General features: G+C 45.4%; 1 protein-coding gene across 6 annotated transcripts in view; it reads left to right on the plus strand.

The window, feature by feature from the left end:
* edil3a (EGF-like repeats and discoidin I-like domains 3a) overlaps window positions 1-21,737 on the plus strand; it is a 90,343-nt gene that overhangs the window by 6,621 nt on the left and 61,985 nt on the right. The window contains exons 2-3 of one of the 6 annotated variants that reach the window (XM_028996845.1): window positions 6,836-6,964; window positions 14,018-14,047. In XM_028996845.1, coding sequence (XP_028852678.1) covers window positions 6,836-6,964; window positions 14,018-14,047 — 159 coding nt within the window. The remainder of the gene's footprint in view (window positions 1-6,835; window positions 6,965-14,017; window positions 14,048-21,737) is intronic. The other 5 variants (XM_028996846.1, XM_028996847.1, XM_028996848.1 and 2 more) reach the window with 5 other exon arrangements.

The following is a 21,737-nucleotide window of genomic DNA, read 5'->3' on the forward strand; positions in this document are numbered from 1 at the left end:
AGTCAGAAGTAGGAAAGAAGGGAGCAGACAGGGTGGCATTTGGAGGAGATTTGGTGAGGGTTTCCACCCTGCTGCTCCGCTCGTGTGCAGCGCCGCTCCCTGTATGCTGCTGTTGGGGAAGTTAAGTGCATTATCCACACACAATATCCCAGGATTTGCCTCCGTCTTTTATCCCATTCGGAGCCTCATTGTCTCCCACTGCGTTCGCAGCCTTGCGCGTGCTTGGGTAAAGATAATTTAACTTGATGCGAGGGCACCTGTATGTAGAGTGTGTGTGTGTGTGCTGAAAATGTTAGTGTGTGCCTGCAGTTGTGTTTGAGGGCATGCTTTTGTATTTTTGCATTTGTGCATATGTGCCAGTGTGCGTGCACACATTGTGTGTGTGTGTGTGTGTGTGCATGTGTTAGGTGAGTGTGGGTGTACTCATTATGGGAGCTCTGTGCCAAACTCAAAAGCTTTGAGAGGTAACCCAGAAATGTCATCAGATGAATAAGGGGCTGCTCCAGAGAGGAGAGGAGCAACTCTGAAACTTTCCCACTGTACTCTTGTACAGCAGTCTTCCTCCTCCTCTTCCTCCTCCTCCTCCTCCTCCTCGCACCTTCACACCAAGACCTGCCACGGCTGCTAAGATGCTCAAAAGCTCAAAAAAAAAAAAAAAAAAAAGCAGAGGAGTGGAAGGTGGTCCAGCCACGGCCAATAAAAGAGAGCCGGAGCAGGGCTCTGCACATCTCTGCTACATGAATTAACTACAGACACGCTGCAGGAGGAGCTGCCCAGCACGGATGCAGAGACTCCACAGGTCCGAGGAGATCTGAGTTCGTAGGATGCGCAACCCGCTCACCATGTGACCTGCAGATTTTGTTTTCTTCACCTTCGCCTTTCAACAAAAAAGTGGTGTCGCCCACACTTGACCATCTCAGAATTGAACCAACATCCCGAGCGTCTATTCCGTAGCTCAAATAGTTTAGGGGTTGCAGTAGTTAATTCCTTGACTATAAGAAGTAGGACAGAGAATTTTTTTTTTTTTTTTATTCCTGATTGTCCCAAATTAGTTGAGCCAGAAGGACCCAGTTGCACTCTCGGCACCTGCTGTAAGTAACCTGGTGACTGCAGGGTCTGCTGCTCATCTGTTGTTGCAGATTTCATTATGCAACAGTGGGGCAAGCTTCTTTGCTTTCTTGACTGCAGCTGTCCGCAGTGAACATTTTGGACATTTTTAGGGGTTGCAGTAGTTAATTCCTTGACTATAAGAAGTAGGACAGAGAATTTTTTATTTATTTATTTTTTATTCCCGATTGTCCCAAATTAGTTGAGCTGTGCCAGAACGCACTGTCGGCACCTGCTGTTAGTAACCTGGTGACTGCAGGGTCTGTTGTTGCAGATTTCATTATGCAACAGTGGGGCAAGCTGTCTGCAGTGAACATTCTGGACATTTTTAGCATGCATCGAGCGTCTTCTCCCCTGCACCCTGTTAAATGCCCCCCAAAAATGTGCTGCACCCCCCGAAGGATTACGCCGCCCCAGTGTCCAGGCTGTGTCATTTTCTGGGAGACGCCCCTTTGCACCAGACTACTGACTGGGGTTGAAACCATCCCCGTCTCGTGTCTGACACAGTTTTTTTTTCGGGGAAGATTAGCAGACAGGTTGGTTCCAGCCCAGTCGGGAACTGGGCCAAATGAGGCTAAATTCTCTGGCTTAATAGTTGCAGCGGCCCTACCTGCAGCTTGGCACGGCCTTTCCGTGCTGTTTGTGCACAGCGAGAACCAGTGTGGTGCCTTTTTACAGCTTTGTGGAAACCAGCCATAGGGTCGCAGGTAAATATTGGCGAACATGACGCAGCTCGCGTAGCAGCTGTGTTAGCTTCTGAAATGGCGTGCATGAATACACGATCTGCTAGTAAGCGCCTAGTAAACTGTGATTTCTTCCTGTCTGTCATTTTGGAGATAGAAACGGACGACTCTAGAAGGATCTAAATGAAACGTGTAGTTTTTCCATTTTGCGTGTGACATCTTTAAACTCTGGCCACATGGTGGCGCAGTGGTTAGTGTCTCCTCCTTCTCCTCACACCTTCACACCAAGGCCAAAAACTGGGGGAAAAAAATCATGGAAGGTAATCAATGGCCATGGACGGAACAGGGCTCTGTTGTGGTTAGTGCTGTGGACTCACACCTCCAGGGTCATGACTTGTGTGTGGAGTTCTCCTCATGTTGGTGTGGGTTCTCCGGGGCAGTGGTGGCCTAGATGTTTAGGAAGTGGACCCGTAATCAGAAGGTTGAATCCTGATCCACCAAGATGCCACTGAGCAGAGCACCGTCCCCACACACTGCTTCCCGGCGCCTGTCATGGCTGCCCACTGGTTAAAAGCAGAGGACAAAATTGGTTGAGTCACCGTGTGCTGTGCTGCATGTGTTTCACAATGACTTCACTTTCAGTTTCTTCCCAAAGACATGCTGATGTTTGATTGTTGACTCTGAAATGGCCATAGGTTGTGAGTGTGTGGGCTGTCACCCTGAGTCCAATGTCCCAGGATTTGTTGGCTACGAACTCTCCTGCTTTCCTCCGGAAATATGCAGTGGAATTCTGGGATATGCATGTAGCAGGAAATCACAGAATGTGTGTTGGAACGGCAACCTGAACATTTGGGAGGTTCCAACAAAGCTGTTATGCCTAAAGCACCGTTGATTGTGATCTCCCAGGGTCTGGTAATTGGTCCGCACTTTAAAACTCTGGCAGTTCCGCAGTTCAGGGAGGGACCCTCCGGAGAACCCAGCACCGTGTAATACCGACTGGAGAGGGCTGCTGGAGAACCAGTGTCCCACCCCGCCAACGCGCGGTCTATGGCAACACATCCCCGGCTAATTCTGTTGATCTGGATACTATCAAAACACGCAAGAGGCGCTGATGTGTCCAGACGTTAGCAAACCGCTGACCACAGCAGACATTCCTGTCTCCGTCTGTTTCCCCCGTGTACACACGTCCGCAGAAATCCATTCGTTTTCACAGTGGCCTGGGCCTGTCATTATTAATCTCTTTTGCAGGAAATGTAAGAGAGATGCTATGCTGATCTGAGACATTCTTTGCCCGTTGTTTTTTAATTCCGCGGGTTCCTTGCAGGACGTGGTCAGGCGGCCTGTTTACATTGGAGCAGGGCGTCCGAGGCCCACACTGCTGCTTGTCCTCGGGCGGTTTTTCTGAAAACAAAGGAGAGACGTCCGGCGAAGTGTTCTTTCACACGCTTCGTGCAGCGCGAGCTCAAAAAGTCGCAGCTCCTTCGCGATGCAGGAGGCTATTAATGATTCACCGTGCTACTGGGTCCTGTTCTAATTGCGTCTCATCACCTTGGGTGTGTGTGTGTGTGTGTGTGTGTGTGTGTGTGTGGGTGGGTGCAAGAGTGTCTACGTGCCGGGATTGTTGTTCCATTTTTTTTTAGACATGTAACCTGCACACACGCCGCTCTCTTTACATACCGACTCCCCCACGTTCGGTTTTATCTGACATCTTCCCACAGCTGGGCCGCTTGGAACGCCGCTCACTGCTAAGTGTGTGTTGGTCCAGGGCCACAGGAGAGGGTGGAGACGGGACGGCGCTGGCAGGGATCTGCGCAGCATCTGCAACATCGATCATTCTGGCACCGGATCCGATAGGGGGGACGGAGCGGCGTCGCCCGAGGATGCATCTGTGACAGGCAGCAATCACCGGCCTGACCGGAGAGATTCTCCCGCGCCCGTGATGGATCGTCCTGCCCGCGCGGACGCGCGTGCGCGGCGAAGTTAGGGCCCACGGCCCTCCTGCCCCTATTTCTTCCAAATGAGATTTTCACCTTCTGTCCTCAAAACCGAACAGACCTGCCAGAGTTTTTATGCGGCTGCCCTGGTCGCGGGCCGATTTATTGCGCCATTGGGCAATTCGCCTTTGTCTCGAGTTCCTCTCTGTCCTGCTTTTTTATGGTCGTCACTGGTGAGATGTGTGTAATCACCGAAGCCGCCATCACTCCATCGCTCGTTTAGCGCTCATGACAGACGAACTTCAGCAGGCGAACGAGAGTGCGGCAAAACCGGGCCTTCGATGAGGTGGTTACTCATTCGGTTTTATGACAAAGGCTACAACACAGGCTCACTGCATGCGTTCAGAATGCAGGTTCATGTTTTATGTATCAAACAACATCAAACTCGAGAGAGGGCCCTCCCTCGCCGCAGAACGTAGAGGAACATGGGCTTCACCTCCCCGGTTACCAGACGTCAACTTCCCACAGCTCTCCTCGCTGGTGGATGGATTCGTGTGGGATCTGGTTTCCAGTAGCGTCACGTTTTCCGTCACCGCTGTTCAGCGCCTTGCCCGATAAAGGCCATTACAGGACCTCTCATTGCAGATTTGCACCCCACCGTGATCTTGGTAAATCAAATGTGCTTAACAGAACATGCACATTTTGGCAGAACTGTGACAAGACAGACGCTCTCTGATGCAAAGGGGCAGAAATTGTGGGCTCTGTGTGAGCAGACCAACTATTTTCATTTAAAGTTTCATGCGTTATGTAGAATATGGAACTTTTCATGTATTTGTAAGATGTTCTGTTTAAGCCCCAGTTCTAGATCTAATGTGTTCGGAACGTCTGGGAATGCATCAGAAAAACCTTATTCCCTCAGTGTTGAGAGAATTTCCAGTGGTCTGTTGGACTGAAGATCTGTGGTGGAGGATCTGTGATTATGTTAGACTGAATTGTGGTCATGATGGGTCAGCGCAGCTTCCAGACTTCCAGTCACTGCACTAGTGGAAGTTTTCATGGCATGCTTTGTTCATCTTGTTGTGCGGAATGAAAAAAACAAAATGAAGTTGGGGGGAATCAAAATTTCGGGTCCCAGGCAGGAAATGAGCTACAGATGTTTACAGTTTCGGCTCTCGGAGGGTGGCGGTCGCCGCTTCAGAGGTCTGAATGAAGCCGTCAGTGTCTCCATCGTTTTGTTTTCTGGACGCTGTGGAGAAGATGTAGCATGTGTCACAGTGGAGGCCTCAGGCTTTTACATCTTCAAAGACCCTGACTGTGTCACTGTTCCCGCAGTCAGACACCAGACCTTGGTGTTTGATAGTCTTGATGTGGTAATAGCCTACTGGGTAAGACACCTGCCTACGAAGCATGTGGCCACAAAAGGGCTTTTTAGTGTCACTGTGTCCATGAGAACCTAAAAAAAACTTAATTTTGGTATTTAACAATCAAATTTTTTGAGTAATGTAACTAAAGCATAACAATATTACTAGTAAATAAACAAAGCTGTCAGATAATGTTACAGATGTGCAGGACCAATACGTTGTTGTTAACACTGCGGTTGTAATGGTAACTCTACAGACGGTTAATGTGGCTAATATCAATTAATTGCTAAGCATCACTCTTCATGCTGATTAATATAAATGTTTTATGAGCATGACACTTAACCTAGACTTGCTTCAACGGGACTATCCCTGTAAAGAGTGAGTGTAAGATTCCTGCACTGCCTATCGCATGCTGGGAAGTCACATGCACCCATCTACCAATGGTCGCACGCCGCTTTTAAATCATGTCAGCAACTCCAGGATTAATTAAATCGGCCTATTTTGGGAAATATTAATAATTCGCAGGGTGATTTGTCACACTTGTCACCTCGTGGGAGAGTGCTGCTTCAGGAACATATGGAGATGCGCGCGAGAACCGAGAGCTCTGATGTGTGGTGCAGAGCACCATCTCGACATCTCCCCTTTCTGTGTGGTTGGTGTCTTCAACCTCTCAGCTTCAGCGACGTCTGCCAATATTTTACCAACTTTGCAGGAGGACCACAGATCTGAATTGTTGTATAGGTTGCAATGATGAAGAATGTATATGCTTTCTTTTCACTTCCATTTTACATTGTGGACCATATTTTCCTGGCACATTGGTCATGGGACAAAAGTTAGTTGAATTTACCTAAATAAACACCAAAACATCAAAGGACTGTTCAAGTGTGATTATATCACTCCTAATGCACCGATGCCCGATTTTCTGCTCAGAGCGGCTGACATTACCCTTTATAATGTGGTCAATATCACACCACGACAAAACAACATCTTTAGAGACATCATTACATTCACTCGCTTTCTGTCGCTTACATCCAAATACAAATGCGCAAAAACACTAATACAGGAAATCAATCACCAGATCTGTTTTTTGATTGATGATGTTCTAATTGGAAAAAAAATCAATAAAAACCACATTTGTCCTGCAGTGGTTGCCTAGTGGGTAAGTGGACCCAGATTTCGAATCCCGAGCCGCCAAGGTGCCACTGAGGTGCTATTGAGCACTTCTCACTAAGGGTGACTGGTTTAATGCAGAGAACACATTTTATTGTGTCAACATGTGCTGTGCTTCACAATGACAATCACTTCACTTTCACTTTAAAGCATTCTGATGGGTGTGTCATAGTGAATGCGGCATTACTGAACATGGGCCCACACACTTGTGGTGGGAAAATCCGCCCCCAGACGTTTTTCACCTGTCTGTTGGGAAGGGTATAGTAAGTAAAATTGTATCTGTATGAAAAGTTCCGTGTCTTTTTTTGTTGGACTGAATGGACTGAGTGGTCCATGTGAGGGCTGCTACGCCCTCACATGTCTAACTGGTGTCTCCAACTGAGCTGAGCGAACTCGGTGAATCTTTCTTAACGCAACACAAATTGTTGGTGCCGTCAGTCACGCCAAACCAGGCGCCTGTAGAAACTCCCACCCACCCGTTCGTTTTTTTTTTTTTTTTTCCCACATCATGCGAGTTTCTTGTGGATGAATCAGCAGCGCCGGTTGGCTAACGACCCCCTCCTGCTGTTGTTGTTTTCAGGGGAGACGCGCGAGCCGAACCCATGTGAGAATGGGAACGCCTGCCTCACGGCCCTCAGCAACGAGGCCTTCACATGTGAGTGTCTCCGGGGCTTCTCGGGGCCAGTGTTTGGTAGTAAGGGGGAAGTCGGTAAGTGACCAGATGGGCATCCGACTCGCCGCTGTTCTCTTGCGGCGTTGAGGTCCTCGCCGTCCTCTGGAACCCCCCCCTCCTCTTCTCTCCACACGCCTCCTCTCATCTGTTTTCTTTTCTGCTCCTCTGCTCCTTCGGTGCGACTTGCACTGTAACCCCACTTCCCCCCAACCTGCCACATGCCTTATTTAGTGGCTTGTTTTTATAAAAGCCATAAATGAATTAACTGGTGTAGATGTTGTCTGACCCGGCCACATATTTCCGGAATTTTCCGCTGCCCTTTAAGGACTTGCGGGCCTGACCACTGCAGATCCACCAGAGGGTGTTAAATGGCCTCAACAGAGTCAGAGCAAACCTGCAAATCAAAGCCATCGGGTGTCACAGGACCCTGATTACAGGAGCTCGGTCCTGGACACCTCCGGTAGGTTGGGTCCAGGAGCAGGCAGAAGAAGGCCGCCTTTCCTTGCATTCGGACAAAGCCAATTGGGGCTCCGACATCTAAAGCATAATACGGACAAATAGAAAAGGCCACATCATGTATTGACGTGAAGAGTTTTTTTGGTTTAAAAATGCAATTTTAGATTTTAGAACAAATGATATTTATACAAAAAGAAACATTTTCAACCATTTTTTGTCTGCAGCTCATTCTGGTTTTTTTTTTTTAAAAAGGGGTCATACCATGAATTTGAAAAAATAAACCTGAATGGTATTGCATTACAAGTTGAACGCACCACTACCTCTCTGTCTAGCAGCAACCATCAGAGATAAACGGCTTCTTTGGCCTTGGGAGTTCTCGGACCGTGGTAGATTTATGCAGATATTTGTTGAAGGTTTGTTCAATTGTAAACGCCAGTGACCTCTTTTGTGAACGAGAGCTGACTTCGACTTGAAGAGAGGAATGGATTATGGAGTTATCGCCGCCTACAGCCACGGGCAGGCCTTTCGCTGCGCGAAGCGATGGGTTTGGTGGAGCGGAGGTCCCGCGGACAGACGTTTTGAAGCAGGAATTATTAGAACGTAACCACTGAAGGCTTTTGACCGCACACAGCTGAATGGTGCGCATTATAACCCATTCACCGGCAGTCATTTTCCATATCGCCCCAATTACCACAGACTTCAGGGCGTACGCATTTCTTACACATTTCATGCACTTTCCAGGACGAGACGGGGAGAGCGTTCCTCTCGGTGCTTTGACAGGGTGTGAATTAGTCTTGCCGAAGTTAAAATGATGTGCTGGGCTGTCTCTAAATAATCTAATGCGAGCCAGATGATGTGGCCAGCGGAGGAGGACCGGAGGAATGTCTTTACGGCAGATTGATTTCAAGACTCGGCTTCTCACTTTCAAGAAACCTTCATAAACCGGCACCTCCATATCGCTTTGATCTTCTTCGCATCCCTCAGATCCTTCTTCTCCTCCTCCTCCATCAATCTCGATACCTTCTTTTACTGCTGTGGGGTTCAGAGCTTTTTAAGATCCCATCTTTCCACGCCTCTACAGCTCACCCTGACCCACGTCGCTTCAATCAACGGACACAAACACCTTGAGGTCTGCTGAAGTGATGCAATTGTGTAATAATTCAAAGGCATTTTCATTCATGACAAACCTGGAACACAATATTTTGTGCCAACTGTCAGGATCCGGTTCGGAAGGGGCTACTCCGGGCCCTAGTACTTTCAAGACCTTCCTCTTTAGAGAATATTTAGATGAACTTGTAACCTTCTTATTGCCTGACTTATGTATAGAAACTACAACAGAGTGAATAAAAAGATTGTATTCATGGTTGGGGGTCCTAGTGAACCAGAACTGATCACTTCATCGATGGTAACATCTCTCTGGATAAGGGCGTCTGCCAAACGCCTTAGATGTAAATGTGAATGTAATCTCCTTCGCTGCCATCACCTGTGGTATGTTCTAAATGTTCCTGTATGTTTCTAGTCTATTTCTGTCACGCGGCTCTGTGTTTTTTTTATTCCCCAAGTCGAGCATTTGTGCCCTCCCTGCCCTGTGCCGCTGTGACAGTTTAAAAAATGTTCTCAACATTGCTAAACACTCTGAAAGACTAATAATAAGAAGAACCCTGGTGGTTTTCTCTCCGAAGGCCACAATAGAAAAGGCAGAAGAGTCAAAAGGCAGCCTGACCGCAGCCAGCGCTTTCAAACGAGTCCCACATCACAGCACGCCCATTCGTTCCACTCAGGATTCCTCTCGGTTCCCACATAGACGTGGGTTGAAGCCACAGTGGCGGGAGCTGCATTGTGATTGTCTGGCACAAAACGTGACACTCAGGGACAGTCTTGTGTCACGTGACCGTCAAATAGGGCCAACCTGAGGAGAAACTTTGGTTCTTGCGTGTCTCTGATGTTGCAACGAGAGCGCAGTCAGATCATGATTTCCTGCACTCTGAGCGCTTTATTAACATCTCACTGTTGGTTTAGAGGCATTTTCCAATGAGGGTGTTTTAATGGGTATTTATGCTGTAATTATTCTCTTCAGCTGCCTATGTGTACACAGTGTCATTATCAAACATTATGGCATCATTCAGTCGCTTCGCAGCTGCACCTCTGCTAGCAGATGGGAGTTGATGCTCAAATGCACTTTCATATTCATAAAATATCTACGTACTTTTTTTTTTCCATTTTGGCATATTTCTCTTAAAACTTCTCACCGTTGGTAAGTACCGTGTACAGTTCTGTAAACCAGGATGGGAACCTGTGGGCAGAGGGACCCTCTGCTTTCGCTGTCCTCTGTAACAAAAATGCTGTTCACTCATTGGCTACGGATGTGTGCAGTTTATATTTTCGTTTCGATGTTTGGCACTGAGGATATTACCATCATAAGAACCATATGGCCACAAGTCACAGAAAGTACCCTGTTTTGATCTAAATTTGTGTGTTCATTTATTGATTTATTATTAGGAATTTATAAATATAATTTTGCCAATAGAGAGATGATCAAGAACAGTAACGGTGATGCTGGGACAGTGGTGGCGTAGCGGGTAAGGAAGCAGACCCGTAGTCGGAAGGTTGCTGGTTTGAATCTCCGAACCACCAAGGTGCCACTGAGGTGCCACTGAGCAAAGCACCGTCCCCACACACTGCTCCCCGGGCGCCTGTCATGGCTGCCCACTGCTCACTCATGGTTAAAAGCAGAGGAGATATTTTGTTGTGTCACCGTGTGCTGTGCTTGCTGTGTATCACAATGACAATCTTTCTTTACTTTCTTGATAGTAACGGTGAACTCCTGCTTTTTTTTCTGAAAAAAAGGGGTTCATCTGTCATTTATTATGGGAGCAAAGCACCTCTGTTCTCATCCACTCATGTCTGGAAAGACACAAACAAGATTTGTTGGCTCCTGGGGGGCGGGGCTTTCTGAGGTACCGGCCTGTCAGTCTCCACGCCTCAGCTCTAAGTGGGGATTAGATCCATTTCCCTGATTGCTTTTGACCTTGTCACTATCCGACGCTGAAACGGAGGAGCGGAGGGGACGTTGCCAGTCATAGCACAGCTGATGTTCCCATCATTACGTTCGCCATTTCCCGTATTCAGCGCTCTGCATCACACTTTTTTTTTAGATTTTATGAAGACATCACGAGTGCCAAAGTTCTAGAACCAAGTTTTTCTGTACATTTTTTTATTTTATTCACTTTGCCTCACAAAGTGAACTGAGATAACACACTCGCCTGTGAACTGGATGAACACAAAGTCACGGGTTCAAACCCCACTTACTACCATTGTGTCCCTGAGCAAGACACCTAACCTGAGTGTCTCCAGGGGGACTGTCCCTGTAACTACTGATTGTAAGTCACACTGGATAAGGGCTTCAATTAATCACCGTTGGTAAGTACCATGTACAGTTCGGTAAACTAGGACAGGAACCTGTGGGCAGAGGGACCCTCTGCTTTCACTGTACTCTGTTACAAAAATGCTGTTCACTCTCTTCTGATTAATGCCGTAAATGTAAATAGTACCTGGACACTTTATTAGAAACACCTTCATCACCTCCAACCATATGTTCTAAAGGTCTCCAGTTCCAGGCTGCTCTCTGCTCTCCCATTTATCAACAGTAGCCAGATGTGATGAGAGTCAGAAAGTGGTGAGTTATTCAATATTTCAGAGTGTGAGAGATGCCTTCTGTTTGCATTGGAAACCACCCAACAATTTTTGTTCTATAACTTGGTCATGTGACATGAGAAATCAGCATAATGTGAATCAAAGAGCTACCATACATTTTGACAAATTTACAGCTGTTGGAGCACAGAGAGGTTACATGGTGCATTTTACTTGACCTTAAACACCTGAATAAATTCTTGAACACCTAAAAAATTGGTCTGCTTTTACAGATGTGGACTGCGTTGCCAGGTTTTTAAATGAGAAAATTCTGGAAAATGCTTGTCAAAAAGAGTTCCTCAAGTGTCCAGGTAAATTCTTGCTGCAATTTAATCGATTTAAAATAGTTTTGAGTGTTTGTGTGCAATTTACGTTAGGCTGAAATAATCAAGGATCTGGCAACAGTATTTATGGGACTCCAAAGTACTTGTGCCAACCTCTCTCCATCACCAAGGTCCCAGTCTCAGAAATTTTGGAACTTTTGTGCCACGTTAGGTTGAATGTTTGTGTTGCCTTCATTTGTCTCGACCTTGAAACATCTGATTAAATTCTTGTCAATATCCCAAATTTAAAAAACAATAAACTGTTCGCACAAAAAGAATGAATAAATGTTATATTATGCAAACACACTGCAAGAATACAATCCTAAATGTGGTACCATTAGTGATAAACTGAGGACCATTTGTTTTAGTAGGACTAACATAGTTATTGGAATTTTTTCGTGATTATTATGGAATTGATTCGGAATCCATTCTAGTGTAGTGTGGATGTTGACTGGTGACTGAAGGACATTTTCATCCACATCAAACAGTTGGTTGTGCTCCCATTCTGGAGATAGGACCTTCATAGCTCCAGTCATTAGGTATAAATTGGGCTGTTAAGAGAGTGATTTAGATTCTTCTCTCTGTTTTTGTGGATGGAGAGCGATGGAGCTGCTCAGGCAACATTTGGAGGCTCATTCCACCGTTGGGGAGCATCAGAGGAAAACGAAAATCTCGACGTCTGCTACACTGACCTCACTGATCTCCACTCATTTATTAAGGATTTTGCTTTCATCTGACTAATGACTCTCAACATCCAGAATAAAATGTTTTCTGGTGGGATTCTTGAGATGGGGACAGCTGTAGGATGAACAGCTGCTTGAGTTTTTTTGTACTCAGGGACACCCCACTCTTTGTGAATGCCTCTTTGAAATTATAGCATACCTGTGTGTGTGTGTGTCTGTGTCATTTTACAGAACTTATCACAAAGAAATCCTGGACCAGTAAAAGTGTTTTTTCTTGTTAAGAGTCCAAGCCGTGCAATGACCCGTCTTCTCGGGTTTTACAAGACCTTCCTTTGATCTTGAAAAGTTTGTTTTGGGGATTTATTGGCGAATATGTGAAATTTCAAGGTTTGTGAGATCTGCCAGAACAAAGGCAGCCGCTGGCAGAGGGGAGGACCTGAAACAGGCGTGGTTTACGATCTCCTCCGCTACTCAGTCTCCATAAGTAGGGTTGCATAATGAAGACTGACCACATACACACACATGTACACACTATTGGTAAATGTATTTATTTATTTTAATAATAATTTCTGATGGCAGCAAACACTAAGGAAGACATGTGTTTTCCACACCCTGCCTTGTTTGAACAAAAGAAGAAAAGCGGCACTCGTAAAAAAGGCGGTGGGGCCCGAGGCTCCAAGCGGAAACCATTTCGCATTCAAATTCACAATCCGTAACAAAACAAAGTAAGTCCAGCCTAATGTTTTTGCTCAGAGGTGAGACGGAAATGCAGCCTAGGGATAGTCCAGCAGCTAGAAAAAAAAAGTCTGCTTTTAGAGATGTGGACTGATGTGTTTTTAAATTTGAATTTTCAGGACAATTGCTTGTCAAAAGAGCCCCTTAAGTGATCAGGTAAATTCTTGCTGCAATTTAACCTTTTTAAAATAGTTTTCGGTGTTTGTGTGAATTTTGGATTAGGCTGAAATAATCAAGGTTCTGGCAACAGTATTTATGGGACTCCAAAGTAACTGTGTGCCACGATGTGTTGAATGTTTGTGTTCCCCTCAACATGGCCACATGGTGAATTTATCAATTAAAAGCAACTCCTCCAGTGCAGACATGAATGTGGAAAATAGTACGAAAGACATATAGACGATAGAAAATAGTGCAATAGACATAACCTTATTGAAACAAATTTCACATGATTGGTTAATCATGTCCTTCCTTAACACTTATAGAATAGAAAATTTCATTCATAAGTGCTTATTAACCTGCAGCTTTGTTTTGTTCTGGATCCAGGCTGGTGGTCGTGTGTACAGCGATGGCCAAATCCGGTGTGTTGATCGGGGGCCAGGTCCTCCAGGCTAGGCAGGGCGAGATTTGGTCCAAGTCAGGGTCAAGCTCTGAGATTAACCGGGGGGCTCTGCTACTGGTGGTGTTGTGTGGCCGAAGTGCATTCTGGGTATTTCCATGCACTTGACTGTGGCAGTTTTTAGCAGACTTCACTTCAGAGCTGCGGTGCTGTTTCTGGCGATTTTTCTTCCCTAGAATTTATTCATGTAGCTCTGATTTTGGAGCATTGTTACGCACGTTAGAAGCATTTTTTTATGCATTTATAAATGGAGGTTCCACTGTGAGCAGAAAGATCCAGAGGGCATTTCCCCGTTTGTGTTCTCCATGTTGTGAACTTGTTGTGCCAAAGCCTGTAATTGTGTTTGTTTGTCACTGTGACAGTGCTATTAGCATACAGTGAATATGCATTTGAGTGTGTGTGTGTGTGTGTTTATGAGTGTGAGCAAGAAGGAGAACCTATGGCTTAATTTATTCATCTTATTCATGCGTGTTGCATAATACATAATTCATGTGCGCGTGTGTGCCAGCATGAGGTGTTTTATTAAAAACCATCTAGTTTGAGTTCTGACCCATCTTCTTCTCTTTCTCTCTCCCTCTCTCTGCAGCAGCAGATGGCGAGGTCCCAACTTCAGCAGGTGGGTTCTTCTGCTATTCCTCACCTCACCTGTCATGCTGCTGTTTCCTGCTCCTCTGGCTTCACTTCAAACCCTCCTCTGTCCGCGGCGCTCCTCCTGCTGCCTCCTACATGGTTTAATGTAGTAAATGTGGGGTGGGGAAGGTTCTTTAACCTTTGGGAATCCCTCTCTGCTCAACACACACAAATAAAATAAATGTTAAAAAAAAATTCCCACCAGATATATTAAAAGTTGGTCTTCAAAATTGGAAATTGATAGTCAAAGGTCAAGGTCAGTGACGAGTAACTACACCATGTAGTCTGAAGTCATGCACAATGCTAGAAGGGAACATGTGACGTATGTCAGTCCCTCCAGGATTTTGCAGCCTTTTTTGGCGATCATTGTTACCTAAATGCCCAGTTTTATTATATCAAACTGAGGAAGACACTTAACCCTAATTTGCTTTGGGGGAGACTCTCCTTGTAACTACTGATTGTAAGTCGCTCTGGATAAGGACATTGGGTAAATGGTGTAAAAGTAAATGAATCTAGTTGTCGTTGATTGCAAATTTTATAATCAATAAAAAATAATAAAATAGATATTTGTGCTATTAACTCATTTGCAATCATTGCAGTGTGTTAGCCTGCTTTTAGGGCGACATGTTTCCCTAGCACTTTTGTTTTAGTTAACGGCAGAAAGTGAAAGTAAAGTGCAGCACAGCACACGGTGGCACAACGAGAGGTGTCCTCTGCTTTTAACACATCACCCTTGGTGAGCAGGGGGCAGCGATGACAGGCGCCGAGAAGCAGTGTGTGGGGACGGTGCTTTGATCAGTGGCACCTTGGCGGTTAGGGGTTCGACCCAGCAACCTTCTGATTATGGGGCCACTTCCTTAACTGCTAGGCCACCACTGCCCCCCAGAGAATGAGAGAGGAGCGTTTGTTGCTTCTGTGAGTGACTACAGGATGGAGTAGGGCTTTTTCTCATCATTCTCAAATGGAATTGATGGCAGAAGTGACGCTGATGACCAACTATATCTAATGCAACAACCTTCATTATCTTTCCACCTACCCAGGAGGCTACTCCAATACAGCATTAAAGGTCCCCTGACATGAAAACTTCACTTTGTGAGATTATTTCACATTAATTAACATTAAGTTCCCCTGGCCTGTCTATGGTCCTGCAGTAACTTCACAGTTCAGAGCGGCAGCTCAGATGGTCAGATTTGTCCACTCAGTTGGTCAATTTGTCCACTTATGTCATCATGGGGCAGTGGTGGCCTAGCGGGTAAGGAAGCAGACCCATAATCAGAAGGTTGTGGGTTCGAATCCTGATCCTCCAAGGTGCCACTGAGTACCGTCCCCAAACACTGCTGTCATGGCTGCCCACTGCTCACTAAGGATGATGTTTAAAATCAGAGGACACATTTCTGTGCTGCTGTGTATCACAATGACAATCACTTCACTTTCACTTCAAAGTGAAATCACTTCCCACCCCTCCCTTAATAAAGGAACTTTGCTTGAAAACGTGCGAAGCATTGCAGTTGCTCAGTGACTGGATGTAAAATGAGCACAAATGTTTGTTTGTTTGTTTTTCCCGTCATGCAAGACTCTGGGTTAATTTAATTCTTTTTCTTGGGTAAACAGCGACACGACTTCCTCTCCGCACCAAACATTGTGGTTGGTGAATGGAGTTTATGACATCATTTGCTTCTATAGACCGCTCTCCTCCATGTCCCGCCTCTCTGCTCCTCATTAGCGTTTAAGGCTACAGACACCGAAACGGCGCATCCTGGGGAAATCTCATTGTGAGACTAGTTAAAAGCGGCTGTAATTCTGCACCAAGGCTGAATTTTGGAAAGAGACTTCAGATACAGTATTAGGGGACCAACAAGACCGATATAAAAGCAAAAACAAATGTCATAATAGGGGATTTATATAGCAAAATCCTGGATGTTTATTTGCATGTAACATTAATTGCATTATAAGAAGAGTGAAATACCAGTTTTTATTTATTTATTTATTTATTGCCCTGAGGTTGGATATGGCTTCCTGCTCCCTGCCCCTCCTTGTTTGCTTTGAAGAATCCTTTTAACACTTTTCACTTTTCTTTCTTTCTTTTTCTATGTGTATCTTTTTGTACATTTAGACTTCACAGCCGAGTGCTTTATTGCTATTCTGACACCCAGCAGAATGCACTCGGATGGTCTCTTCATGCACTCCCCCTGGTAGAGACCCTGTTATGTTTTTTCCTCTTTTTTTTAAATGAGTTTGAGATCTGAAAACAGCAGTTCTTCAGATCTGAGAGGAACTGAAATGAACTCCGATGGGAAAGGCTTTGTTGACAGGGAGACTTCAGAGTTGCAGAGTCGCTGGGCCCAATGGACGTATGGGTCGGCCTGGGTGAGGTAGACTGTTCTCCACTCAGACGACCTGATGATGATGACTGGTTCTCATCTACGCCCATCATAAGCTTGTGTGTATTTCTGAGCCTTTAGAGACTTTTGTGTACTCTGACCATTTATACAGTTACTAGGCAAGTCCTAGTAACTAGGAATAAAACTAAGCTAAGATGATTGGATGGATTAGGATGTCCTTAGCAACTGCAGCTTTTGCAGCAATTGTTGACTGTTTAAGGTAGGTTATTCCTAATTATAAGGTAATTATTCCTACATAGCTCAAGATCATTTATGGACATTCACAACCAGAAAACAAGTTATGACAACGTCTTCCTGATCGCTCATTTCTTCTTTTGGGTCAGATTTCTTGTTTTTTTTTTTTTACATATAATCAGTAAAGGCCTTCATTTACATTTACATCATTTATTAGACACTCTTATCCAGAGTGGTAAGTGGCGTTTGAACCTGGGTCTTCTGGTTCATATGTGAGTTTGTTTTTTGGACATCTTAAGAATATTGGTTTAATTCCATATTAAAGAAGCTTACTACACTTTGGTTATATTTTCTTTTTTCTGAAGAGGAATGTGACATAGACGCACAATCAAAAATCTCCACAACAGACACGTACACTCAACACACACATATACATTTGTATTTTACATTTACATAATTTATCTGACACCCTTGTCCAGAGCGACTTACAGTCAGTGGTTACTGGGACAATCCCCCAAGAGACACTCAGGGTTACGTGTCTTGCTCAGGGACACAATGGTAGTAAGTGGGGTTTGAACCTGGGACTTTGTGGTCTTCTTGTTTTCAGTATTGCCACAGCATTTATGTCTCAACAGGTAGAAACAAGAAAAGGATTGCTTGTTAACTGGTTTTCTGCTAATTAAAATGAGCAAGATTGTGGTCCCAGAGGTGCTGCAGGGACTGTCGGAATTGTAGTAATCCGGTGTAAATTGGCAACATGGCGCCACCTTGGGCAGATTATGGTTGCATTAGTGTGTAAAAGTGTGTGACGGCGGTAAAGACCGTAACAGGTAAACTGTACTGAGCCCTGGTTGCTCAGTAGGAGAATGTAGAGGAGGCCGGATACGCACGTCGACCAGCGGAGTACTTCTTTTCACCAGCAGGAACTCGTATTATTTTACCTCATTAGTCCTGAAATGAGCCCCACTCATAATTACCGCATGATATTTCACTCCCTGTAGTACAAACACATCCTTCGTGATCTGATACAAGTAATTACAATGCATTGGTTTTCACATGGAACCTTAGCGTAAGGTCAGTAGTGAAACAGAGTCTGCCCTGGAGAGCTACCGCATCACCGTTCGCCAGCGTGTATTAAAGAGGTTACATTTTCTTTTGCGAGAAAAGGTCAATGACCCTCACCATGCAGCTAATATATTTATATATATTACCTTTATAATATTTTGACGGTATGAGAAACACTTTCGTTTTGTTTTGAACGCAGGAGTCTCCTATTGTAAGGGCTTGAGCCTCATTTGAATGAGAAGAGTTTTTGAGTTCAGGACCTCACTTTGCATCGTGTTTTACGGGCATCGGTTCTGCTCTGATACTCCTTTCACGCTTTTCACCTCGGTTCCAGTTCTCTCTGAGCAGCATTTCACAGAGTCATGAGTGAATCCCCAGATCAACACCTGAAGCCCCGTGTTGCTGTGTGGGGCAAAAGATGGAATCAGGAGATGAGGAAGGTTCTGGTCGGTCTGTACATTCATAGAGAGAACCCACAAAACTAGTGTACTTCTGCATTAGTTATGGATCAGTTGTAGGCTGGGGTGTTATGACCGAGATACGCTGATTACAAAACCATGATTTTCTGTAAAATGTTTGATTAAATATAAAACACATACAAAACAGGGCCTCACATAAAATATTGCTGTGTAAAATATCGAATGTGGAAGTGAAAGTGAAGTGATGTAAACTGGAGGGGGGTAGCACCGATACAAGGCTCACGAAATGGAAGCAATAAATGTTACTAGAAACAATCCATGCACAGCGTACTGTCCACGCTACCGCTGGTATCGCCACACTTCCAAGACTTTCATCCCCAAATGCATTTTGGTGACATGCACCTGCACTGTAAAACATACGAAGTTGGGAAAATGTTTTATTTTAAGGGAACTGGCTGTGAAGAAGTAGTTCATTGATGTGGACTTGAGAGAACGTGATAATGGTTAATGATAATAATAACAACGTTTTCCCAAATGTTTTTTTTTGTGCTGTCTAAACTGCCATAAATGGTATGTTTCGCAAGGCAATAAAGTAAACCATCTGATTTTACTGTATAGTACTGGATGGTATGACGATGCATAGTGGATAAAGTACCGATTTACAGTACAGGCCAAACGTTTGGACACACCTTCTCATTCAATATGTTTTCTTTATTTTCATGACCATTTACATTGGTAGATTCTCACTGAAGGCATCAAAACTATGAATGAACACATGTGGAGTTATGTACTTAAAAAAAATAGATGGAATAACTGAAAACATGTTTTATATTCTTGTTTCTTTGCTCTGATTACTGCTTTGCACACTCTTGGCAGTCTCTCGATGAGCTTCAACAGGTCGTCACCTGAAATGCTTCTCCAACAGTCTTGAAGGACTTCCCAGAGGTGTTTAGTACTTGTTGCCTTCACTCTGCGGTCCAGCTCACCCCAAACCATCTCGATTGGGTTCAGGTCCGGTGACTGTGGAGGCCAGGTCTCCACTTTTTGTTAAGTACATTTGTTAAGTACAGGGTGATAGTAGCCTTGTGGGTAACACACTTGCCTATGAACCAGAAGACCCAGGTTCAAATCCCATTTACTACCATTGTGTCCCTGAGCAAGACACTTAACCCTAAATTGCTCCAGTGGGGGACTGTCCCTGTAACTACTGATTTTAAGTCTGATAAATGCTGTAAATGTAAATGTAAGTACATAACTCCACATGTGTCCATTCATAGTTTTGAAGACTTCAGTGAGAATCTACCAATGTAAATGGTCATTAAACTAAAGAAAATACATTGAATGGGAAGGTGCGTTCAAACTTTGGCCTGTACTGTATACAAGAGCATGACTGTGGACAAAGCTGGAATGAACGATTGACTTGAAGTAACACCAGACGGTTCTAATGAGGTACGTTTTCAGCCCTGTTGTGGTCCCACTGAGTTACTGGGAAGCTTTTTGAACTTGGTGTGGTCTTAAGAGAACGATCGGGCGCATGTGTGCCGAGTCGAGTGCATGCCGTCACCTTCGAATTGTGGTCTCTGGCAACGTGGCGCTTCGAGCTGCGCAAAAGAACAAACAACATAACGACCTTTAGAATGGTTCCCCGGGACACTTTGTTGTGGCCTCTCTCCTCCACTGCTGCAGACTTTGGGACTCTCTGTCCTCCCCGCTCATTACCGACACCGGGACACACAGACGCTGGCAGAGATAACGATCCGGAATAAACCAACAAAACCTGCGTTTGTTCTGCACCAGGAACTTTGCCAGTGACCTTTCGGCGACCTTCACGTCAGAGGGGATTAATTGCGGCGGTTTTTTATTTAATTCTCCCTTATCAGTTTTGCTTGTCGTCCGAAGCGGCAGAATGGATGAGGACACTCAATGTTCTTTTTGAGAGTAGCGGTCGGACGCCGCTGTGACATTTGCGTGGCATTTCCTAGCTGCTTGGCTTCACCACCCCCCATCCGGTCCGGCCCCACCCTGTGCCCCAAAGTAAGGTGAACTTTCAAGGTGAAGCTGAACTTTATTTACTCCCCTAAGAGACCCGTCTGACAAGCTCAGGCCGTGACGTTTTTACCTCGTTTGACATGTTTTATGGTCTCCGAGTCGCCCTTCCCATCGGCCTGCAGTAGCTTGACGCCGGTTGAGATTTGTCCATTTGGTCGGAGAGGAGAGGCACTAAGAGCTGGAGTGGCACCCTTCAGTGCCAACCTCAATCAGCTCCAACTGAGATCACTGGCCATGAACCAGTGACCACTCCGACGTTCCAGAGTCCGGAGAGTCCTTATGAGGCAAACACATGAATGCTGCTGTGTTAAGAGTTCTTGCATGATGGATTCTGATGGGAAAACTCATTTCCCAAATATTGTTCTTGGGCGGTACAGCAAATTGAAACCAGAATGTGATACAACGTCAGAACTCTCCAGTGGTGCTTATCCACAGTACACTTCTCACAAGGTGATGAGTTAAATTCAGAGGACACATTTCATTATATGCACCGTATGACAAAAACTATTCACTTTCACCGCACACAATAAATAAATACTATAGTCAAAGATAATACTAATGCTATAATGCTATGCTAAGCATTACTCAAACTACTGGCATGGCCAATAACATAGCATGTGTTAGAGGTAGAATAGGGAATATATAAAGTGGCAACAACAACGTACAAAATTGCAAGGTTGTGGGTTCGAATCCCGAACCGCCAAGGTGCCACTGAGGTCCTCCCCGGGCGCCTTACATGGCTAAGCACACATTTTGTTGTGTCACCATGAGCTGTGACAAAAGCCATCACTTTTCACAGAAATCTACAGTATAATGTTATTTATGTTCTGAGTTCATGTTGGTTGGGTTCGGAGGCTTTTGCATAATTTTCCGTGGTTCAGACGTATTGAGTCAGTTCAGCGCGCCCCCAGAATCTTCCTGTCTGGCCGTGCCGTGACCTGCACTAAGGTCACGCCGAGCTCAGCTAATTAAGGCACATCAAGTTCCTCAGAGGGGAAAGTTCACTGGCGCCACATGGCCTCCCCGACTCCCAGTATTGACCACGTCGGCGCGTTGCTGTGTGGGCGAGTCCTCGTTCCTGACTCTCCTGGCCTCTCCCGCGTCACGCAGATGCTCGACTGCGGCATGTCTCACCGTGTTATTTGGGCGTAAGTTACACCACTTTTCCGTCCTCCCCGTAGTCACTGTTATCAGCAGCGGGCCTTCCCTAAACGCACAAACATGCCACTTCAGCTGCGTCGCTCTCTCCGCTTTATACTTTATTCCTCCGTTCCGCCCAACATGCTGCTGGTGGACGAGTGCAGAGCAGCATGCTGTTAATGAGCTGATTAATGGCTTCTGTAAAGCATGGCGGTGATTGATTTGTGAGGAATCGGCCGGCGCTTCGCGGTGTTTAACCGGCGGCGCAGGTTCTTTACCTTGTTGTATTTGCCCTGATTGATCGGCCCCTTTTTTTGTGACTTGTCAGGAAATCGCGGCGCTCGCCCCGGGCCGAAGAAGCGGTCCGGCATCAATCACGCTCTGTCTCAGAGCGGCAGCAGCAGAACCAGCGGACGCCGCTGTCGGC

Source organism: Denticeps clupeoides, chromosome 11 (genome assembly GCF_900700375.1).
Source record: "Denticeps clupeoides chromosome 11, fDenClu1.1, whole genome shotgun sequence".
Classification (NCBI taxonomy): domain Eukaryota; kingdom Metazoa; phylum Chordata; class Actinopteri; order Clupeiformes; family Denticipitidae; genus Denticeps; species Denticeps clupeoides.